This window comes from Neopelma chrysocephalum, unplaced genomic scaffold (assembly GCF_003984885.1).
Source record: "Neopelma chrysocephalum unplaced genomic scaffold, ASM398488v2 Primary Assembly neopelma1_65, whole genome shotgun sequence".
NCBI classification, from domain to species: domain Eukaryota; kingdom Metazoa; phylum Chordata; class Aves; order Passeriformes; family Pipridae; genus Neopelma; species Neopelma chrysocephalum.
Window position 1 is genome coordinate 1,618,274 of NW_020897722.1, and position 22,409 is coordinate 1,640,682.

General features: G+C 50.8%; 2 protein-coding genes and 1 long non-coding RNA gene across 3 annotated transcripts in view; 2 read left to right on the forward strand and 1 right to left on the reverse strand.

The window, feature by feature from the left end:
* The first annotated feature begins 233 nt into the window (after positions 1-233).
* LOC113967838 lies at positions 234-4,212 on the forward strand. Its single transcript, XR_003534298.1, has 6 exons — positions 234-641; positions 991-1,194; positions 1,934-2,130; positions 2,221-2,419; positions 2,698-2,783; positions 4,172-4,212. It is a non-coding gene; the product is annotated as an uncharacterized LOC113967838 (long non-coding RNA).
* Positions 4,213-4,734: 522 nt separating this feature from the next.
* On the forward strand, positions 4,735-20,270 carry MSLN (mesothelin). Its single transcript, XM_027683785.1, has 25 exons — positions 4,735-4,754; positions 5,620-5,704; positions 6,929-7,090; positions 7,287-7,489; positions 7,690-7,781; positions 8,422-8,552; positions 9,108-9,229; positions 9,550-9,721; positions 10,016-10,231; positions 10,534-10,704; positions 11,762-11,908; positions 12,036-12,085; positions 12,562-12,682; positions 12,925-13,010; positions 13,810-13,939; positions 14,040-14,230; positions 14,943-15,033; positions 15,497-15,608; positions 16,023-16,219; positions 16,582-16,728; positions 16,978-17,111; positions 17,817-17,944; positions 18,462-18,556; positions 19,162-19,351; positions 19,790-20,270. Exons 4-25 carry the CDS (start codon positions 7,350-7,352, stop codon positions 19,882-19,884), a joined length of 2,958 nt encoding a protein of 985 aa, XP_027539586.1. The 5' UTR covers positions 4,735-4,754; positions 5,620-5,704; positions 6,929-7,090; positions 7,287-7,349; the 3' UTR covers positions 19,885-20,270.
* Positions 20,271-21,261: 991 nt separating this feature from the next.
* LOC113967902 (endochitinase A-like) overlaps positions 21,262-22,409 on the reverse strand; it is a 5,682-nt gene continuing 4,534 nt past the window's right edge. The window contains exons 10-11 of the mRNA XM_027683924.1: positions 22,038-22,257; positions 21,262-21,407 (exon numbers count right to left, since the gene is read on the reverse strand). Coding sequence (XP_027539725.1) covers positions 21,325-21,407; positions 22,038-22,257 — 303 coding nt within the window. The 3' untranslated portion in view covers positions 21,262-21,324. The remainder of the gene's footprint in view (positions 21,408-22,037; positions 22,258-22,409) is intronic.

Consider the following 22,409-nt stretch of genomic DNA (forward strand, 5'->3'; position numbering starts at 1 on the left):
TACATATTGAAAGAGGGGAAATTCAGGTTGGATATTCAGAAGGAATCCTTCCCTGGGAGGGTGAGGAGGCCCTGGCATGGCTTGCCCAGAGAAGCTGTGGCTGCCCCATCCCTGCAAGTGTCCAAGGCCAGGGTGGATGGGGCTTGGAGCAACCTGGGCTAGTGGAAGGTGTCCCTGCCCATGGCAGGGGGTGGCACTGGGTGATCTCCAAGGTCCATTCCAACCCCTAACACTCCGTGATTCCATGATCTGGCTGCAGGTGGCAGAGCCCTTTGCTGCACTCCTGGTTGACTCTTCCATGGACCCACACCTTGTCCAGCAGCTCCACAGCCACTTTCCCACCTGACTCTTTGTCATGGACAACCCTCTTCCAATGCTGATGCCAAAGGTGCAAGACACTGAGAGCTTTGGTGTTTGAAAGCTGATGGAAAGATTCCCCACCCCACCCCATCTCCAGGACACCTCCTTTGGGAATCCTGGAGAAGAGGCTCCTCGCTTTGAACTCGGAGTCTGTGAATTGGTCCAGTCCCAAAATGATTTGTGTTGGTGAAAGCACTTTCACACGCTGTGAGTCACACAAACTGCATTCATGGCTTGCTGCTGCACCAGTTCCAAAATAGCTGATGGACACGTGAAGTGGGGTAAGAGGACTGGGAGTGTGGAGGGAGCCAGGTTTGGGTGGGTGGGGATGGTGAGTCAACACTGGCACAAACATGAGCTGCAGGTGGGCATGATGGGGCAAGTCTGAGCCTGGCACAGGACTGCTCTTGCAAAGCATCAATAAAGTGACCAAACACAGATTTTTTTTTTCAAATCTGAGGTGTAAAATTACCCCACTGTGCCCAGAGAGATTCAAAGTTACTTTGGGTTTCTTAGTAACCTGGGGGGTCAGATCCAAAGGCCAGCAAAAAGAAGCCTGAAGTGGGAGGAATCTAATTTAATATCCATCCCTTGTTAGACTCTGCAGCAGCTCTCACTTTATTCATGCAGATTGTGTTTGCCAAGTCTGCTTTGCTGAAGTGTTGGTGGGCTGAGAGCTTGAGGAGAGCACAGGATGACTCAAAACCAGGAGATCCCTCTGACTGCTGCTCCACAGGCCTGGGAGATCCTGGGGAACATCACCCGGTGGGATTTGGATGAAGGAGCAGGGCAAAGTCATTCCTCATCTCTTATAAAGACCCCTTCAAACTAAAGGTGAGCTCTTTAATAGCAACAACGTTTAGTTTTTAAAATAGAGCAGCCTGCAGGAGCTGGAAAGGCCCTGAAGTTCTGTCCTGGGATTTACAGCAAGGAAATGAAAGTTTGAGGAGGGAAAGATGGATTCTGGCGATAGGGAGGCAGGGATCTCTGGACTGTGATTCTGGAGCCATTGGATAATGACATTCCTGCTCAGGGGGCTCCTTGATGTTTGTTCATGAGGAGCTGGAACCCACGGGCCACTTGGGTGCAGGTTCTGGGCACCTTGGCACGAGCCCAGTGTGTGCCATGGGCACCCCTGAGCCCCTCAGCAAGGAAAGGTTCCTCAAGGAATTGGGGCAGCTGGTTGTGCCCTGGGTTTGCCTGTGCCAGTCCCAGCCTTGCCCTGTTGGATTTTGGGTTCAGCCACCCCAGTTGCTCTCCCTGAGTGGGGAGTTCTGTGCCTGAGGGACTGACCCGGCTCAGCCTGGGGCACCTCCCCCAGTCCAGCAGCCCTAGGATCTGAAATCTCAGGATCACAGAATATCCTGAGCTGGAAGGGATCATCCATCCAACTCCTGGCCCTCCTGGGATGCCCCAACAATCCCACCCTGTCCCTGAGAGCGTTGTCCAAACCCTCCTGGAGCTCTGGCAGCCTTGGGGCTGTGCCCACTGCCCTGGGGAGCCTGGTCAGTGCCCAACCACCCTCTGGGGGAAGAACCTTTCCCTGAGATCCACCTCAACCTCCCTGACACAGCTTCATCCCATTCCATGCCCTGGCTGGCCAGCAGAGCAACTTCCACGTGTTTCTCTTCGGGACAACTGGAGGAAGCAGAAATTTTCCAGAAGTTTCAACCATTTCAAGCTCCACCACAGCAGAATTTCCTGATGCCAAAGATTTCCTTGGCAACTGGAGGAGGGTGGTCCTGGAGGAGCTCTGTCCCAGGAGCACTGGTTCAGTTTTGTTCACATCCCATGCAGGGCAGGGGGGGAATTCACCTCTTCAGGGCTCTCATCCCGCCTCTGCTTCCTCCTGTTTCCCAGGAATGACAGGCATTAACAAACAGCACCCAGTGACTTGTGCTACGAAACATTTGTGTTCTCAAGAACCGAGAGGTGTGTCCAGGGCTCCAAACCCATCCTGCAGTGGGAGATGCAGGTCTGAGGAGCTGGGGACACACCCCAGTTTGCTCAGTGAAAAGGAGCCCGCTGTGACCATGCCCTGCACTCCAGGAGATCCCAGGTGAGTGTCCAGGGGCTGGGCCACCTCTCTCCCTCTGCCAGAGGGAACCTGGCTCAGGACATGGATAACAATGACCTGGATTAACTAACTCCAAACTCTCCACTGGCTTTCCCAGGCAGAGCAGACCCCCAGCAGTTTTTTGTGTGCTTTGGGTCTGATTTGGGGTTTTGTGGAGGGTGTTGTTGTGTCTAAATTTGCATGTGAGACATCACCTTTTAACTTCCCTCCTCTGAGTTTGGTTTTGCAATTAATTTTTTTTTTTTTTTGGCTGAAATAAGGTGATTCCTCACACTTGTGGGTGTTCTGAAGACCTTTCCAGAAATGCCTCCTTTACTCCCAGGGCTGGGATTTCTCCTTCTGCTTGGTGAGTAGGACTATGGAGTGGTGGGTGTTCCAGGAGGATTTTCCATACCAGAGATAATCCTCAAAAGGGAGAATTGTACTGGAAGACCATTGAACATTGCTTTGGTGGCTGCTCTAAACCCTCAGCTTTTAGTTATTCTTGTTTGTTATTGGATCTGGGAAGTGAAATATTTTAGGCTTGGTAATAAACAGCGTGGAAAGACACAATTGGAATTGATTCTCCTCCTGTGATTTCAGAGCAGTCTGCTCCCTGCTCCTGTTGTTGGAGTATCCAGGTGTCTCTGGGAATGCACTTAAGGAATAATCAGAGCTGAATCTGATTAACTCTGTTAATAGAATCAGAGAATCCTGGAATGGTTTGGGTGGGAAGGGACTTTAAAAATCACCCAGTTGTACCCCCTGCCATGGGCAGGGACACCTTCCACTAGACCAGGTTGCTCCAACCTGGCCTTGGACACTTCCAGGGATGGGGCAACCACAGCTTCTCTGGGAATTATGGCATTCCATTGTGTGTTAAAAATTCCATGGTATTGGCACAGACTGGGTTCCTGTGCCCTGGCAAGCCCAGGAGTGAAGGCAGAGTTGGGAAGGGCATTGCTGCTACAGGGGGGGATTTGTATCTCAGGGGGTTCCTGACACAAGATGAGCCCGTGGCCTTGGCTGGGATGTTGTGAGATGAAGGATTTATTGCCACACAGGAGGATTTTTGGGATATTGGTTGGGATATTGGCTCCTCTGTGATACTGCCCTTCCTCCTCCTCCTCCTTCCTGTGTGGGTGTTTCTGATGCTCTCTCGGGTCAGGGGGATGATTTGCATAATTACACAAATTCATAAAAGCTTTCCAAGTGGGGGCCAAAAGGATGGATTTTCCCAAGGCCCTGTCCTGGGGGGAACAGGAAGGGATTGTCAGGTGGAAACAGCCCAACTTTGTCCACTGGCAGGGAAGAATGGCATCAGGGCCAGGAAAGCATGGCATCAGGGCAGGGAAGAATGGCATCAGGGCCAGTGGATCCCTGGGCTGATCCCTGGCTGTGGCACACAAGGGATGCAAGGCAAGGAAGTCCCGGAGAAAAGGATTGTCCCCAGAGGGTTGGTTTTGCCCCTTTCCCTGCCTTTTCCTCTTTGGGGACAGAGATGCAAGACATCCCTCATGTCATCCAAGACACAACCAGACTGGCCTGGGTGGGTGGAGGAGGATCTTGTGTCTGTTCACCCCTCAGAGGTGACAGCAGGAATGAAAATGTGTGAAATACTGGGCCAAAAGTGAGAAATAAAATACTGCAGGGAGCTGAGTGATGGTCAGGGTTGGTTGACTCAGCCAGGGGCTGGGCTGTGGGAATGAGCCTTATCCTGGATTTGCTCTAAAATCACTGCACGTTGTCTTCCAGGGTGGCAAGGAACTGCTGGAGCTTCTGCTGGGACATACCTGGTAAGGCAGATTTGTGTATTTAAAATATCATGGAGTCCCAGAATGGTTGGGGTTGGAGGGACCTTAAAGCTCATCCATCCACTAGAACCACCCTGCTCAAATCATCAGACAGCCCGTCCCGTTGGGCCTCACACCTGAGGGGTGGGAGTGCTCCCAAACCTGGGACTTTCCAGCTGTTGGAGGCACAGAGCCAGTAAAACATGGGAATTTTGCAGATGGCAAAATGGGAACGCTCTGGATGTGGGCATTGGAGTGTTTTCAGGGCACGCCCCAGTCCAAATGGTTGCAGCTCACACGTTTGTCTGTGCAATGATCACAATTCCATGATAACATCACGATTCCATGATAACATCACCTCTTCTCTCCCTCTCTCCTGGTGCAGTGCTCCAGCTCCCCTGTCAATGGTGAGTTTCTTCCCAAGTGACCTCCATAAGGAACATTCCCACACGGTTCTGTGTTCGTATTCCTCTCACAATTTCTTTGTCTTTGTTTTTCTCTCTTTTTTGGGGATCAGAGTCTACCCTGTGCGCCTCAGTGGAAAGGTATGTGACCCACCAGCTAATTATCCTGGCAGCATTTCCCTTGGGAGTGATCCTGGTTTCCTGGGGAAGCAGGATCCCCCTGAAACCAGGGGTAGGACCTTTCTCCCCCCACAGCCCCAGGGTTACTCGTGGGCAGGGAGGGCTGTAGTTGCACTTGTTTAAACAGTGAAGGGAAAATACCTTCCTGGGTTTTTGTGTCTGTACAGGACAAAGAAAGGCAGGGCAAGTCCCTGGAGTGTGAGCCAAGAACCTTGGCATTGGTGCTGAGCTTATCTTGGCTCCTGGTGGGGGCTTAAGGCTCAAACAGCTCTGCTTCAGGCTTAGATTGAACTTGACTTATACCTGAGCGTCAACAATTCATCTGTGCCCTGTCCCTGCTCCCAGATGGTGGCAGCAGCTCATTCTCATCCTGTGTGGGTTTGTTCTGCTGTGTTTGCTGCCAGGGGTGGTTGGTGTGGCTGCCTGGCACTGCTCCTGCTCCGGGATGGGAACAGGGAATGGCTGTCCCTGCTGAGGGGGGACAGGGAATGGCTGTCCCTGCTGAGGGGGGACGGGCAGGGAGCAAACCCTGGTGCTCGAGGGGTTCAGGTGCCTTTCACTGACTCTCTGGGCTTGGCAGGTGTGCCCTGTGCTGTGTTTGCAGCTCTAGGGCTGATGGGGTGCCAGTGCCCTTCTGGTTCTGCTCCCAGTTCCCCTCCAGTCCTGCCCCCATCCAGTTCTGCCCCAGCTCCAAGAAAATTCTACCCCATCTCCCCATCCAGTCCTTGCCCCATCCAGTTCTTCCCCAGCTCCTCATCCAGTCCTGCCCCAGCTCCCCCTGATCCTGCCCCAGCTGGCACAGTGATGTCTTTGTTTTTCCCCCCAGTGCCAGCCAGGAGAAGTTTCTGGAAGCAGCCCGTGGCCAAAGCTCCCCGTGCAGCCTCTCGTTTGCTCAATACGCCTGTGCCCAGGTAATGGCAGTGCCCTGCTGCCCGTGGTGCTGGGGTTGTTTTCCTTGGGAATTCCATCCCTTAGAACAGTCCCAGGCTTGGCTGTGAGCGGAGCAGCCAAAGCCTTGTCCAGGTTTCCCTCCCAGGACGGGGAGAAAGGCTGGGATCAAACACACAGGGAGCACCCAGAGCACTGAGCTGTGTCTGTGTCACCTCCCACGTGGGGCTAAACCACCCTGGAGCCCTCTCTGGGCTGGCTGTGGAAGTGGGGATTCTCTTTTCCAAACCTCTGAAATGAGAAAGAGGGACAAAGAAGTTTTCCAAAAGAAACTGGCTCTTAAAAGCTGGCATCACAGCACTGAAGCAGATCTCTGCATGACAGTCACCCTGGTCCATTGGGGTGAACCCCAACAAAGGGTGGGAAAAGCACAACTGAAAGTAGGAAAAGCACAACTAAAAGTGTGGAAAATATCATCTGGAACATTCCAGGTTTACTTTCTTTCCTGCTTTTGTCATCATCTCTCAGTTGCTGTGCTGCCAGAAATTGCAATTGAATTGACAATTATTTGTATTTGTAAATGTTTCTAATAAAGAGATGAGGTTTCTCCAAATATTTTGGTGGGGGTTTAGGTTGGTTCTTTTCCTGCTGTTTGTTTGGATTTTTTTTATTGAGGAATGTTTGGGAAGGAGAAAGCTCTCTATGGATGTTCACACTTTGATCAAATGGCAGTATTTGGGCTTTTTTTTTTGGTGGGAAACCATTTGAATAAAGCTTTTAAGGCCACCCTCTGCCTGGGGGAAGCACAGAGGAGGTACCAGAAGGATCCAGCATTTGGAACTGGGGGAGCTCAGACTTGCTCCAAGTCAGTGTGGGTTGGACTTTCTTCTGACTCCTCTGTCCACAGGTTTGATCATCTCACAGTGCTGAGTCGTGGGGTCCTGATGGGGTTTGGATTGTAAAGGACCTTAAAGCTCAGATAATCCACCCCCTGCCACGGGCAGGGACACCTTCCACTAGCCCAGGTTGCTCCAAGCCCCGTCCACCCTGGCCTTGGACACTTCCAGGGATCCAGGGGCAGCCACAGCTTCTCTGGGCAACCTGTGCCAGGGCCTCCCCACCCTCCCAGGGAAGGATTCCTTCCAAAATGCACACATGAGCCACCTGAAGGCCATTCCACACGGCAGCACCTCTAAACAAGACCCACCTTTTATCCCATTTATTTGCATTTCCCTTTTCTCTTTCAGAGAACTTGGCTCCAGGACCTCCAGGATGATTTCCTCATATCCTTATATTCTTGCCTTGCCTCCAAACCTGCCACTGCTGTGGATCCAGAATACTCTGTTCTGTTCTTTTCCAAATACGATGCTGAGAAGCTTTTGGCCTCCCTGACCACGTTCAGCCAGCGGGTGGGTACCACAGAGCCAACTCTTTGCTCACCACTGGAAGGATTTGGTTAAAATTACCTTGGTTTTTACCTTATCTTAAAAAGAGCATCATTTCAACCAACAGATTTTGTTCAGAACGTTCAGATTCACGTGGATTTATGCTGATATTTGATTATTCACTGGAATTCCTGTGTTTCTTCTCACCTCTTGCTCTCAGTTTTCCCACGTGCCTCTGTCTCTGGAGTGGAGCCTGATCTTCATCAATGGGCTGTGGGAGAAGATGCTGCAAGTGCCAGACATTGAGAGCCCTCCTGTTCTGTCTCAGTGGGTCCATGGGGGACTCCAGCCCTTCCTGGAGGAGCCCAAGGTCTTTGGTTGCCTCCATGGCAAAAATGTGTCCTGTGAGACCTTTCAGCTGCTGTAAGTGCTCCTGTCCCTGATGGCCCCGTGTGACCAGGGCAGTGTCACAACACTGGGGCTGTTGGGAGGGGAAACCGCATTGGGAGCTTTGATAAAGCTTTTTGATTGATAAAATCAGTTCTCAGTAACAACCTTTCTGTGAGAACCCAACCCTGACTGCATCAGTGTCTGAGATATCTGCCTTCCTTGTCCATCTGCAGAGTGGCTGCCCTGGATGGACTGTACCCTGAGCTTCCAGAGGAAGAGCAGAGGAATCTTTACAGTGGGATCAAATATTATCTCACTCAGAATGGTAAATGACTTGATTTTCTCTAAGAAACCACAGATACTTTAAGCCCCCAGTGTGGGCTCTGCCATGGGCTGAGCTCTGTTACAGGGCTGAGGCTTCCCAGGGCTTTTTGTGAATCTCCAATAGAAACAGGCTGGGAATGTGACAGTGATAAGTGCTTTCAGGAATCATTTCCCTGCCTGAAGGATTTATTAATCCAGGACTTTTATAAATCAGCACAGTCTGACTTGTATCCTTCGTGAATGGCATTTCCCGCTTTTCCTGGGAAAGAACAGGGCAGGGTTTGGTTCTGAGAGCTGAAGAATTCAGCTCAGGAAGGGACCCAGGGAAGACATCCCTGGCCCAGGCAGTACCTTAACATGCCCAAATTTAATGTCCTGCAAAAACCTTCTGGCTGATTTGGGGGGAGGAAGAAAGAGGCAGGTGCTGAAATGTTTGGAGGGCTGTGAAAGAATGAGGCATCTGTCCTGTCCCATGGGCACTTGGAGTCTGAACACATGGGTTTGAGTGGAATGTATGACCAGAGGCACTAAGGGAGCTCTGCTGAGTCCTCTGATGGACTGAAGCCTGTTCCACGCTCAGAATCTCCCAAATCCACCCATTTCCTGACTTGGTGTCTGTTTGTCTACCTGTCTGACTGCAGAATCCAACCAGAAATGCTACAGTGAAGCCATTCCAGGCCTGAATTCCACTGCTTGGTTTAAAAATTACCTTGGATCCTTTATGAAGGATGCCACTGCTGAGGACCTGCAGCTTTTTGCTGATGAACCAACCGTAAGTGCAGCCTCCTGGTGCTGAGGAACCTCCAGTGGGCAAAACATACCTGGGAGGGTCATAATCCTGCCCTGGGCAAAATTAGAATCCCAGAATGGTTTGGTTTGGGTTGGAAGGACCTTAGAGCTCATCCCATCCCACCCCCTGCCATGGGCAGGGACACCTTTCACTAGCCCAGGTTGCTCCAAGCCCTGTCCAACCTGGCCTTGGAATTCCTGGAGGTGCTGCTGGTGGGAATATTTCTCTTGTTTATTTGTGCTGAACAGTCACTTTAGTTATCTTCCCCCTCTCGTGATCTCTTGTGATGAGAGGCACTTGGACAGGAGTTGGTTTCACGTGGGTAATTCTGCACAAAGCAAACTGGAGTCAGTAAGAGGAACAACCCCAAACTTGATCAAGGTCCCAGTGTATTACTTGAAAACAAAAATTAAACTTCCTCACAACACTAAAACCAGGTGAAAAAACAAATATTGCACGAAGTGAGGTTGGTTCAAACTGTCAGCATTAAAGTATCCATCTAAATTATTTTCCTTTTTTTTTCTTTTTCACCCTCAGCTTCAAAAATTTGCCAGGGATCCAGTCAATATGGAGATGGTCAGCAACCTCACCTTGCTCCGGGAGACAGCTCTGTATTACACCTTCCTGGTGACCTCTGCTCCTGCTTTTCCATTGTCAAGGTACAGGATCTGACAAGATTTTAGGTGGTGATTCTGATGTTTCATTAAACCTTTAAAGCATTTTTCTCTTCCTCCAATAATTCCATTGCCCTTGCTCTTGGGGAGGGTCAGATCCCGAGTTCTAAACCTTGGGAAATGATCTCCATGCAGTGTCCTTGCAGGTTTGTCAGGACTCAGCAGTGCTTTCTGAACGGGAGCACCATCAATTAAAATGAGGCAGGAGAAAGGTGCCCCAGGAAGGAGCATCCTCTGGAAAAAGGGGATGACAGAGCCCCTGTCTCTGGGAATTGCAGCCTCTCCCCCTTGTGTCCCCCCTGCAGCCTCCCAGACAGGTTTGTTTGCTCCCTGAGCCCCTCGGCAGTGACCAACCTGAGCAGGGACGACGCGCTGAGCTTGGCCAGGAGGATCGGGGAGAGCTGCCCCTGGATCCCGGCACGCAGAGGAATTCCTGGAGAGAGAGCTCCCTCCTCCCTGCCGGCAGAGGAGCTGCAGGTAACCCATCCCCTGCCCGGCCCCGGGGCTTCGTTCACCTGCACAAACCCGGCAGGGCTGAGGGTCAGCCCCTGTGCCTCCTCTGCCACCTCCTCCAGGGCATTTTGCTTTTTTTGTCCCGGTGTCTGGCTGGAGTTTCATCATCTCACAATTTCAGTGGGTGGAGATGGTCCATCAACAGCCTTCAGCATAAAAATTTGAGGCAGAAGGGCAGTGATTTAAGGCATCCAAAGGCTGGAGGTTCCCCTCACTGCTCCCCTGACTCTCCTTTCTGTCCCCGTGGGACCTTTGCAGGTCACGTCCTCCCTGCTGAGGAAGGTTGAGGATTTCTCTCCCGAAATCCTGCGTGCCCTGGGCCAGGCTGCAGTTGGACTGTCTGTATCCAGCATCCAGAACAGCATCAGTGAGCAGGACATTGAAGCAGCTCTTCCTGCCCTGGGGGAAGTTCGTGGCTGGAATGCTGAGCAGTCCAGGGCTATTGTGGACAAACTGCTCCACTCTGGCTATCAGGTACCAGGATCAGGGCCACGAATTCAGGAGGGATTTCTCCATGGAAAGGGTGGTCAGGCATTGCAAGGGCTGCCCAGGGAGGTTTGGAGTCCCCATCCCTGGAGGTGTCCAGGGAAGGACTGGACGTGGCACTCAGTGCTCCGGGCTGGGGGACAAGGTGGGGATGGGGCACAGGGTGGGCTCTGTGATCCTGGAGGTCTTTTCCAGCCTCAGTGATCCTGGGATTCTGTGAGGTGCAGCTCACAGCTGGTGCTGCCAGCAGGTGATGTCTGGCCCTCATGTCCTTGTGCATTCCCTTCCAGCTCCGGGATGGGCAGAGCCTGGCACAGCTGGGCAGTTTGGTGGGAGGCCTCAACAGCAGCACGGTCTGGAGTCTGTCCCCAGAGGTGCTCCTGGAGGCCATCAAGGTCCCTGAGTTTGCCCAGCAGATGGAGCCCCTTCCCCCTGCTCTGAAAAGGACCTTTGTGGAAAAGGTGATGTGGTTTTTCCTCTTCAGGTGTCATAAATGAGCAAAACTCCAGGGAGTCCCAGCCGGGAGCACTGCTTACCTGGGGCCAGGTGGGACACACCCCTGCACCCCCAGGCAGCATTCCCTGGGACTGTCACTGCTAAACAGGATCAAATCCCTGTCACTCTGCCCGTGGAAATGTCCTGAGCCAACAGCCAGGGTGTCCTGCTGAGCCTCTTGGGGATGAGGGCACAAGAGACTTGTTTTATGGGGTCGTCCCAGCAACTCCTGCCCAGGGACTTGAAAAGATGCTCTCAGGGAAAGAATGTAAAGGGAGCAGAATTCATTAAAGACTGTACTTGATCTCAGAGGTCTTTTCCAACCTAAATGATTCTATGACTCTAATATTGACATCATTTGAAGTCAGACTATGTGAGAAGTGAAGGTGACTTCAAAAGTCCCTTTTTAGGGTTGACTGATCCCTCAGCAATTCACTGTTTCATTCCTTCACGTGACTGTGTAGAATTTGGACACCTCTTTGCCTTTTCCCTTGCTGTATTTTGAGTCTTCCAGTTGTACATGTAGTTTTTAAGTTCGTTTTCCGTCCTCCTCCTGGTAGGAAAGACTCTGATTTGTGTTTGGGACCAGAGGCCTTGCCTCTGGTTCCCTGTTCTGGAGCAGCTCCATTATTGGAAGGAATGTTATTAGGGAAATGTTAGATGTTATAAGGGCTGTAATGTCTCATTCACACCAGGATCTGCAACGTGCCTTCAGCATCCTGGGACACTGTGTCAGCAGAGAGGGAAGAGATGTCCCTCCTTCATGGCCTGTTCAATATTTTTAGGACATAAAGCCAGGAGGTGGGAAGCTGACAGGAGGCAGAATCATTCCCATTCATCAGGACCCCAGGAATTACCTCCAAGCAGCTCTTATAGTTTAACAGAATGTGTCAAACAAGGAATATTTCAGTGTTAGGCCTCTGTGAACTGCCCAGATGATCAGCAGGGGAACTGGCCTGGCTTTCCCAGTTCTCTTTTAGCCACAGTGTTTGACTGATGTGTTTTGTTGGGTTATTTTTAAAGATTTCCTCCAGTGTTGCCCACCCTGCTGACCTGGTGAAATACATCCCTGATGCTCTGGCCAGTTACATCCCCAAATCCTTGCTTGTTTTTGGGGAAGAGAAGCCCAGTGTTCAGGATCTCAACAGTAAGCCATGGACCCCAGAGCAGGTACTGGGGGGCTGTGCCCCCTCACCCCTCCCTGGACTGGCAGAGCCTCGAGTCTGCTCTGCAAATCTGCCCAAAAATAGAGGGGTTTCTGCTGGAAAACCTTTGACCCTCTGGCTTTGCTCCCCAGGCTGCCATGTTTTTCAGTGACGTGGTAAAGGCAGAGCCTGACTTCAGCAGGTACCAATTTCCTTCTCTCCTTCCCTTTTCCATGTTTGTTTTGATGGCAATTTCCATGTTTCCGTGGGGGCTTGTGGCACATCCACCATATTGAATCCATAGGAACAGATGGGGGTATAATGCAAACCCAAACACAGACATGGAGCACTGGGATTTCCCAGGGTCTCAGCTGCAAAATGTAACCATGAGCCACAATTTCTTTCTAAAATTATGCCTCTGGCTCAGGCTGCACCTGGAATCTTGCTCCAGATGGCCCCTGTGGAAGGCATTTCTAACCAGGGAATGTGCCAGCCTTCCACAGTGCAATTCCAGGGATTCATTAGCGGGGCTGATGTGGCTTTTGTCATATCTGAGATGAAAAATTATGAAAAGTTATTTATAGCTGGAAAAGTAATGGAGTCAGCATCAGTGTCCTGCTCTGATCTCACCTCCCCTGAAGTCCTTGCCCTTCTGATTTCCCTCCTGTTCATGTCCAGGCTCTCCCAGTCTGTCCTCCAAGGTTTCACCTGTGCAGCTGCCAAAGATGTGGAAGCAGGAAGGTTTCAGGAGCTGGCCAAAGTCATGAGGAGCAAGAATGTCAGGCTGGGAGAAGACCAGGTAGTTCCCATATTTCCAAGTGCCATGTTTGATGTTGTCCTGAAGGTACAATGAGGATTGTCCAACACTCTGAGCTTAAGGGACTAGAACAGGGATGTGTCGGGGAGGTTTAGGTTGGATGTCAGGAAAAGGTTCATCCCTATTTTCTTTCTTTGGAGCGGGATAAAATCTTGCTTTTGTTTTATTTTTTCTTATGTTCCATGCTGGTTCTTTCTCTGATGCCATCTCTGGTGTCCTCCCAGCTAAGTTGCTTGCTGAGGATGGTGACAATGCATGGGATTCCCGAGGATTTGGACAGTTATCCTAAAGACCTGTTGCTGTTTTTAAGGTAACTGTGACATGGTTTTCATGTGGCTGCCTTAGTGGGAAATAGAGGGATTGGTTTATAACCGGGATGGTTTGATTAGTTTGATTTATATTTCAGACTTTTCAGGCCTCCTTATGGGGAATCAATAATCAGATTGCAGAAAGCTGAAGGAGGGCAAGGTTAGATGGGATATTGGGAAGAAATTCCCTCCCTGTGAGGGTGGGGTTGCCCAGAGAAGCTGTGGCTGCCCCATCCCTGCAAGTGTCCAAGACCAGGTTGGACGGGGCTTGGAGCAACCTGGGCTAGTGGAAGGTGTCCCTGCCCATGGCAGGGGTGGGACTGGATGGGATTTAAGATCCCTTCCAACCCAAACCATTCCAGGATTCTATGAAAGCTTTCAAAAGGGTTTTAAGGTCTTTCAGATTCAACCATCCAGCATATTGATATAAACACCTTGAAGCAATTTCTGACTATGAAACCACATGGATATATCTGGATATGAAACCAGTATCAAATCTTAGCACTGTCAGGCCTCCCTGAATGTGCTTTTCCCTCCCAACAGCAAAGAAAACAGGCACTGGAGTGGATTTCCTTGTCCCAGTATCTTCCCACTGTGCTTCCGTGTCCAGATCTGGAACAGTTTTAGGCTGTGTCCCACAATAGATTCCTTAATTTGTGAAGAACATGGACTAGGATTTTTCAAAGAAAAACTGCAGGGAGTTTAGTCTGCAGATGTGGAAGATGTTTGGTGGAGCACCCTCAAACTTGACCAGCTGCTCCATATCGTTCCCTAGAATTCATGGAGTGTTTGTCTTTCCAGTCCTTCAGACTATGCAGCCACTGGAAGCTGCAGCCAATACTTCAATAATGTCGGGGCAGCAAATCTTGATGTTCTGCCAAGAGAGTCCCCTCAGAGGAAACAGCTTCTCCTGGAGGCTCTGGCATGTCTGGTAGGTGGGGAGGGACAGCCCTGCAGGAGGGTTGGGGTCCAGGAATGCCCCTCCCCTGTCCAGCCAGGCCTGGACATGGCTCTGTCTCGTGTTATTCCAGAAAATCCCTGGCACACAAATAAATGAGGAAGATGCCGAGATACTGGGCCGCCTGGTCTGTGACCTGGGGGGGGAATACATCAGGAATTCGGGGGGAATTTTGCTGAAGGACCTGAGCCAGTGTGAATCTTTCCTGCCTGACCAAGAAGAGGCCATCAGGGATGTCATCAGCAGTGGGAACACCACATTCGGGTATGAAACGTTCTTCTGGATGTCAAGAAACAGTTCCCTTAATCAAACCCAATTTTCTGTTAAGACCTGAGTGAGCTCCAGCCAACCAGCCTGATCCAAAACCTGAATAATTTATTGCTTTTGAGCCTTTTGCTTTAATTTATTTGAACTTCTTTCAACTGGAAGGCTTGGGTGAAATTCTACTGAAAAATAAGTTGTTGCTTCTGTGTCTCTCTTGCTCTGGTTATAAAAGCTTTTCCTCTGGTCTATTTTTTATTAACCAAACTTCTCTGACTGTCCTGGTGAACACAGGTGAGTTCAAGCTGTTTGTGAGCCCCAGACTTTCAGGAAACATTCTGCTTCTACCTGCTTGATAAATCCCTGGCTGATTCCAACAGAGGGAGGCAAATATTCCCCTTCCTCTTATCAGGTGACCCGAGATCTTGGCACTGAGTTGGGTGATATGAGCAATAGAAATTCTTTGGGTTTCATGCCTGGGAAAAGAAGGTATCAGTTAAATGCCATTTGCTCTGATTCATGTCACTGTCACCTGTCCTGCCCTGCTGGAAGGAAGTTTGGTATAACAGGAAGGGATCAAGATGTTTTAGGATTTAAATCTTGTGTTTTCTTGACGTCAGGTGTTACAGGGGCATAATCCTGGCAGCTTTTAAGGTGGTTTTTTTTTTGTTCTGCTCTTCCTTGAAAGCTGATCCCAGCTCGTTTTTGTCTGCAGGCCTCCTGCAGCCTGGTCAGCCTTCACCCTGAGGGAGCTCTCGGGGCTCATCCCTGTGTTTGATCACAACATCTTGCAGGAGATCCCCAAGGTGGGTTTTCAGACAGGGAAGCACTCCTGGCTCTTGGAGCATGGGAGAAATATGCTGGGGGTTGTTCAGCCATGTGCTTTTCAGTAGTTTCCTCTTTTTTAAAAGAGGTCTGGTGCCAAAGGGGATGATGGTCTGTGGGAAGTGAGGGCTGATGGAGTTGACAGCCTGGAACTGCAGATCCAGCTCTCTGTCAACCCCTTCCTGTCACTGCAGGGAGAGCACCAGTAAAACAGCAGTAAAATACACCCAGTACCTCTTGAGGAGGTAAAACCACCCATGGGGGGTGTGGGATATGTGGAATGTAAGCTTTAAAAATTTGCTTTTTTGCTCACCAAGGAGGGATCTGCAGGTGTGCTGCCCAGAGCACCTTGACAGGGACCTTTCAGGGTGTGAGGGGCAGAGGGTTGTGCTGGAGGTGCCCCCAGGGCTGCACCATCCCCCTGATGGAACCTTTTCCTTGCAGAATTCTCTGACCCTTTGGCTGAAGAACTTTGCCCGGGATGCCCCCCTGTCCAGAGAGGAGTTGGCCACCGTCGTGGGGGAGCTCCTGCCCACCCGGCACAGGAGGGCCAATGGTATGGGACCTCCCTGGGGTCCAGAAGGGCAGCATTCCCACTGGGATCAGGGTTGTCCTAGTGTTGTGGGTGTCCCTAAATATGTATGGAGCACCTAGGGGCAGGTCACCCATGAGGAGGGTGGGACCCTGGTTGCACACCCGTCCATCCCCAGCAAGGGGGCATCTCCATGAAGAATTTCTCCATGGAAAGGATGGTCAGGCATTGGAAGGGGCTGCCATGGGAGGTTTGGAGTCCCCATCCCTGGAGGTGTCCAAGGAAGGACTGGACGTGGCACTCAGTGCTCTGGGCTGGGGGACAAGGTGGGGATGAGGCACAGCCTCCATGGGTTGGGAGGGCTTTTCCAACCTTAATGATTCTTGGATTCAAAGCTTGAAGCCAAAGGATTCAAGCCAGAGCTGATTGCTCCAGCAGGTTGTAACAAGGAGATAACAGAGGATGTGCTGAGCACTGACCTGATGCCCACCTACTACACCCCCCAGCAGCTCCGGGCCTGCCTCAGGAACATGTCCCTGGAGAACCAGGTCTCCCTGGAGAACCAGCTCTCCCAGGTCCTCAGCTACCCCTTCAGTGTGCAGCAACTGGCAGTGCTGAAGGACTACCTGGACGAGGTAATGCCAGCCCAAAGAATGGCAAATGTCACTTACAGAGGAGGTTGCTCAGGGACTTGTCCAGTTAAACTTAGTACCTCCAAGGACTGGGGCTCCGTCATCTCTTGGGGCTCCTCTCCCAGTGTTTGACCACTTCACTGTGAAAATATCTATTTCTTAATATCTAACCAGAGTTTTCTTTGCCTGTTGGGCCTTGGCCTTCACTGTGCACCTCTGAGAGGAACGTGGCTCCCCCCTCTCTACCATCTCCTATTAAATAGTTGAAGGCACCAATGAAATCCTCACCTAATCTTCTCTTCTTCAGACTAAAACACCAGGTCCCTCAGCCCCACTTTGTGGCAATAACAGTGGTGTTTCCACAGAGGTATCCTGATGGTTATCCCGAAAGCCTCCTCTCCAGGCTGGGTCCCCTCCTCCCTCTCATCACCCCCGAGGAGGTTTCCACATGGAAGATGAGCTCAGCTGATGCCCTGGCTGCCTTCCTGAAAAGTCAGCCCCCAGATCTCCTGGTAGGGACTCAGCTTTGCTTTCCTACTTGTGTTTCCTCCCTGGTTTGGGAGCTGCTGGTTTAGGATTAGGGCTCGAAGATGGTTGAACCACCCTTGGTCCCACAGGGTTGGGTGGCCCATCCTTGAGGGCCAAACGAGCAGAGTTGAAATGATCCTGGTTTGTTTTTGCAATTATTGCACGTTCTCCTTTGGGGGGTGAAAACAAGGACCCTGATTCAATCCCCTTAATCAAATTAAATGTGTTTCCAGGCCTCAGCAGCAATCAAACGCTATGTTGAGCTGGGCAATGCCCTGAATGCCACTGCCCTGGATGCCATCGGGACCAGATATGTGTGCCTGCTGAACACCACGGAGGTGCAGGCCATAGAGCCCAGCAGCCTGAGGTGAGTCACAAATTGGGCTGTTCTTGGCTTCTTGGAAAAGCACTTTCCCATCAGTAAGTGCAATTTCCTTTTTTATTTTTTTCTTCTCTACTCAATGAAAAGAAATTTAGGAAGGAGCTCAATACCTGCTCTCTGTCCAGGTTTAAAACCTGCTGGTCTCTGTCCTGCCAGGAAGGGCTCAGATTTGCAGTCAAACCCTCTTTATGGCAGCTCAGCTGGCAGCAGATTGCCCTGCTTTTATCTGGGGGCAAAAGATAATTAATTAAGTTTAATTTCATAGAATCACTGAATCTTTAAGTTTGGAAAAGATCATTAAGATCATCAAAGCCCAACCATCAACCAGCATCACCATGTTCACCACTAAACCATGTCCTCAAGTGCCACACCTGTACCTTTCTTGGACACTTCCAGTTTAAATTCCTTTGAAAGACTGGTAAATTAAATTAATTAATTACAGCTTTGCAAACACAAACTTACTGTTCACCATCAGAACCTTCCTAACTTTGAAGACAAATCCTTCTGAGCAGGAAACTGAGCCATTATTTTACCCTCTCAGCTTCTCTCCACACATCTTCTGTCTGCTGGGAAGAGGGAGTCACCTGTGCTGTGTAGAGAATCCCAGAGAGATACTCAGAAGAGGTGAAAATTTGTACAGGTTGAGGATAACAAAAGCTTTTTTCACCCTAAATCTTTGTTTTTCTGCAGACTGGTGTCTCTGAATCCTTCAGCCTGTTCACAACAGACCAAAGACCTCTTGTATGAGAAAGCCAAAGAAGCTTTCTATCCCCAGCACGTCTTTCCTGCTTACTACGAGCTGATTTTGCCTTATCTGGGTATGTAAAAACCATTATGTTATGGGGGAAGAGGGATCTCAGCCACAGCTGAATGGGTATCAAAATCCATCGGAGTTCTAGGAATTTTCAAAGCCAAGTTGTTCACAGTTTGCCTTTCCAACCTGTAGATGGCATAAAATACTGTTGAAAGGTTCTGTACCTGACTTAAAGTTGCCCAAATCAATTGTCAGACTATGACAGGGAAAATCAGACTCTCTCCCAGCCCTTCTCCATGGCACAAACCAGACTTTCTTTTTCCCTCTTAAGCTAAGAATTTATTCCCAGCCTGAGCAAACTCTTCCCACCCCTCTGTCTGTTGTCTGGCATTGCCACAGGTTGGTTTAATTCCCAAGGCATCAGTAAGTCCTGACAAAAAAGGAGTAGCATCCACATATTTTGTAGCTGGGACTCTGGTAGGAGCCCCATTCCTAATGAATTTTGGAGCCATCATTGTAGCTCCAGCACAGCTCACTTGGGGTCTTCCATGCTCTGATATTCTTCTTCTCTTTGGTCCCAGAGGGGGCTCCTGGTGAAGATCTCAAGGCTCTGAGCCAGGCCAATGTGAACATGAACGTGAGCACTTTTGTGAGATTAAGAAGAGATGCTTTGATGGTGAGTTGGAGTTGGACCTTGGAATTGTTGGATTCCTGGTGTTTGTGTTTTGCTGAGTAGTTGGGTTTGGTCGCCCTGTTCACTGGTGGAAATCAGGAGTCAATCCATCAAATTCAGAAAGTGGAGAACTGGTCTGAAGCTTCTTAAAAAGTCTCATTTGGATCCCTAGATGGCAGCTGAGCCAGCTGAGTTTCTCCAGAGCGGGCTTATAGCACCAGTGACAGAAGCAGGGGACAGGTGTCCACTAGACCATGGTCACAATTGCGTGACAGATCTTCTAACCGGACTCTTGGCAGTAATGCCATCAATTTTGGGAGAAATCCCAGTGATTTGGGCAGGGACTGGGGCCCCCAGTTGAGTTCAGGAGACTTGTCATCAGAGGAAAACAGAATTAGCCTTTGAGGAACCACCGTGTTCATTCCCCGACCCCAAGGGAAGATTATCCCGAGGGGAACCACGGCAAGAATTTGTCTTCCTTGCTCTTCCCACTTCTCCCAATAGGAACCTCACCGTCTCCTTGGCCAGAGGTGTCATTTTCTTGGCCAGATGTGTAACTTCCATTCCTACATTTCCACCCCTAACTCCTGCTCTGGGATTCCTCCTAGAGCCTGACGCCCCGTGAGGTTCAGGGCTTGCTGGGGATCAACCTCCCAGACCTGGCCAAGTGGCAGTACAGTTCTCCTGTCCGGGAGTGGATCCAGCTACAGCAACAATCCCAGCTGGACCAGCTGCACATCGGGCTCACGGGGGGAACACAGGAAGGCTACATCAACCTCATCACTCCCAAATTCCCAGGTGGGTGTTTTTAGGACCTCTGAAGGCTGGGTTGGGTTTTAAATACTTGTTTTGGGGTTACAACAAAGGAGAAAAACTGGGGCAGCAAGTTCAGCTCTGCTGAGGAGCCTGAAGCCCTGTGGGGCAAAATCCGGGGCCAATATGAGGAGCAATCCTGTAATCCCACTGGGAGCATCCTCACTGGCTGAACATCCCAGCTGAGTGAGTGCTTCCAGAGGCTCCTCCTCTGTGGTGTGTTGGATTTGGGCTTAGAATCATGGAATCACAGAATGGTTTGGGTAGGAAGGGACTTTCTAGTTCCAAACCCCAAACCTGACTTGGTGGGGCTGTGAGACAAGCCAAGGTCGTCCCTGGATGGGGCATGAGGAGATGTTTTCCCCATGGAGCAGCAGCTCAGTCGCTGGTTCCTTTGCACTAATGCCCCTCTTTGTCCTCCAGCACCATCCTCAGCCCCTCTGGGTGCCATGGCCATGGCCCTGCACCTCCTGCCTGCCCTGCTCCTCACTTTCCTCATGATGTCCATCTTGTCCTGACCATCTTCTCTCCAGAGGAAGCAAGACCAGGGTTTCCATCCTGTGACCTGCTCTGAGGCCTGTAGGCACCTCCAGCCTGGGGCTGAGGGGTACCCAGAGCACCAGGCAACTGAGATCAGCCCAGGAGTCACTTTTAGGTACTTTTGTCTTTCAAATCACTCGGAAAAACCCAGTTCTGGCTGAAGGGAAGATTCCAGACTCTTCAGAGCAGGATCTTTGCCTTTGGTAGAGCTCAAGTCCAGGTCAGCCCCAACCATAACACTGCAACCCAAACCACCTGCATGCTTTACTGGGGGGTTTAAGGTGTTCTGCAGATTAAAAATGACATTTCACAGAGCCTGATCTCGTGACACTGCCAAGACCTCAGAGTGGAAGGGAAGTTTGCTGGCTGATTGTAAATAAATCATGGAATTAAGTAAAAAAACGCTAAAGCAAAGTTGTTGTTGTCTGCTCTTCCTTTAGGCTGCCCAAATTGAGTGGGCAGAGCCCTCAGACCTGCCTGTTACTTTTCCTTGATGTTGATTATCCAACACTTCATAGCTGAGAGTGTTCTCAGCTTCCTCAAGGGGAGGGGAAAGAACTTTATAGAAGGTTTTAAACAATTTTTTCCCCCACTCATTGGGAATTTCTGTCCAAAAAATGCCTCAGTACAACCTGTATCCAGCCTGACAATCCCCTTTCCCCCAGGGAGGAGAGCCTGGAGGAGAAAGAGGGATATAGATATAGATACATAGATAGATATAGAGATATATAAAATAATCTTTGCTGTCATTGCTTTACAGAAGGAGAGCAGGAGAGCCTGGTCTGCCCTTCAGTGCAGACTTTAGATCTGAGCTAGAAAAAGTACAATACAAAGCACTAAACACCTCAAAGATTAGGAAAACACTAGTTGATTGATGGTTTATTGTATAGCATTGCACCAATAATCAAGATAAATTATCTGCAGTGAATCATCCCATCACAGTCTTCGTGGAGTTTGAACAGATCTGGATCAAAAAGCAGTTCATGAAACGAGTAAATGCAATTTTGGGGATCTCTCAGCTGCGTTGCTGGGCCGTGTTCTGCTTCTTTTGCAGTGGCCAGTGACTCAAATCCCTGAGTTGTCCCACTGTTTCACAGATCCCAGTGGGATTCCTTAGAAGGAAATCCCCTGGTAGAAGTGGGCTGGGTGTTATTGCCCTGTCAGAGCACTCAGCTGGTACTACATGGAGTAAACTGCTAGTAAGTACCTGTGGGGCTTCTTTGGGCTGAAAAATACCAGTTCTCCTTTCACTGCCCAGCCTCAAAAATAATAATCCCGTTCTGTGCTGGTATCAAATGGAGGAGTTCTCTTCCTTTCCCGGGTTTCTGCTTTTCCAGCAGGGAATTTCCCAGCACCATTGTGTTGCAGGGTGGTGGAGATGAAGGAGGGATGGGGTGGGTGTGGTGCTGAGGGGGGGGTCAGAGCAGCCCCTGCAGCAGCAAGGTCCCCACAGTGACAGCCAGCATGTGGATGAGGCAGGAGGACAGTCTGGGTCCTGAATCTGGGGGGAGAACACAAATAATGGGATTATCCAGGTGCAGGGCACGTGTGAGCTGGGAGGGCAGTGGAATTCAGGTATCCCAGGGGATCCCATGTGTCAGGACAGCACTTCTCAGCCCCCTGGGACGTTGCCTGTACCTGCTCCTCGGGCACTGGCCTGCCCCAGGTGTGACTGTCCCCAAGCTGAGCTGCCTGACTCACCAGCACAAGGCAGGAGTGAATCCCCAGGGTCATTAAAGCTACAGGGGCAGCTCTGCCAGAGCAAAGGAGCTCAGACTTTAGTGCTTGCATTCAGGAGCACCACATGCAGCTAAAACAGGGAAGGCCAAACCCAGGTGGAGAGCAGCCCAGGCATCGGCAGGAACGGGATTCCTCCAGGATTACTCCAGGATTCCTCCAGCTTTCTGCAGTGCTGGGGGCTTGGGGGGTGAGGAGACACCTCAGGGTGCTCCTGGGCAGACCTGAGAGCTCATAGGACCTGAGGCAGCTCCAGGGCTGCACAGACACATCACTGCCTGTGAAACCAGGACTGAATCCAGCAGGAACGAGGTGGATCACCTGCTTCCTGCTGAAGACCTCAGCCTCGGCAGCATTCCTAAGCTTCTCCTGACTAGGAACATTCCCACCTTACCAGGCTTGGGCTGCAGGTTGATGTGTCCATGGGATGTCGGTCGTGGTGACTCCGGCACAGCTCCGGGGGTTGGTTTGGTGGCCTCACTGCTGGTGGTGGTGGAGGAAGGGCTGGGGAACCCCGGGGGGGCACTGGTCGGGCAGGGCGCTGTGGTGGTCTCGGGCGTGGAGGAGATGATGCTCTCTTGGGTGGAGATGGTGGAGCTGGGAATTGGGGTGGGCTTGTGGGGAGGGGGGCTTGTGGCTGGGGCGGTGGGAGCAGAGGGGGAGAGAGGGACAGGGCGGGCAGTGCTGTGGGGGGCAGTGGGTGCAGAGGGGGAGTGAGGGACAGTGGTGTGGATGGCAGTGGGAGCAGAGGTGGGATTAGGGACAG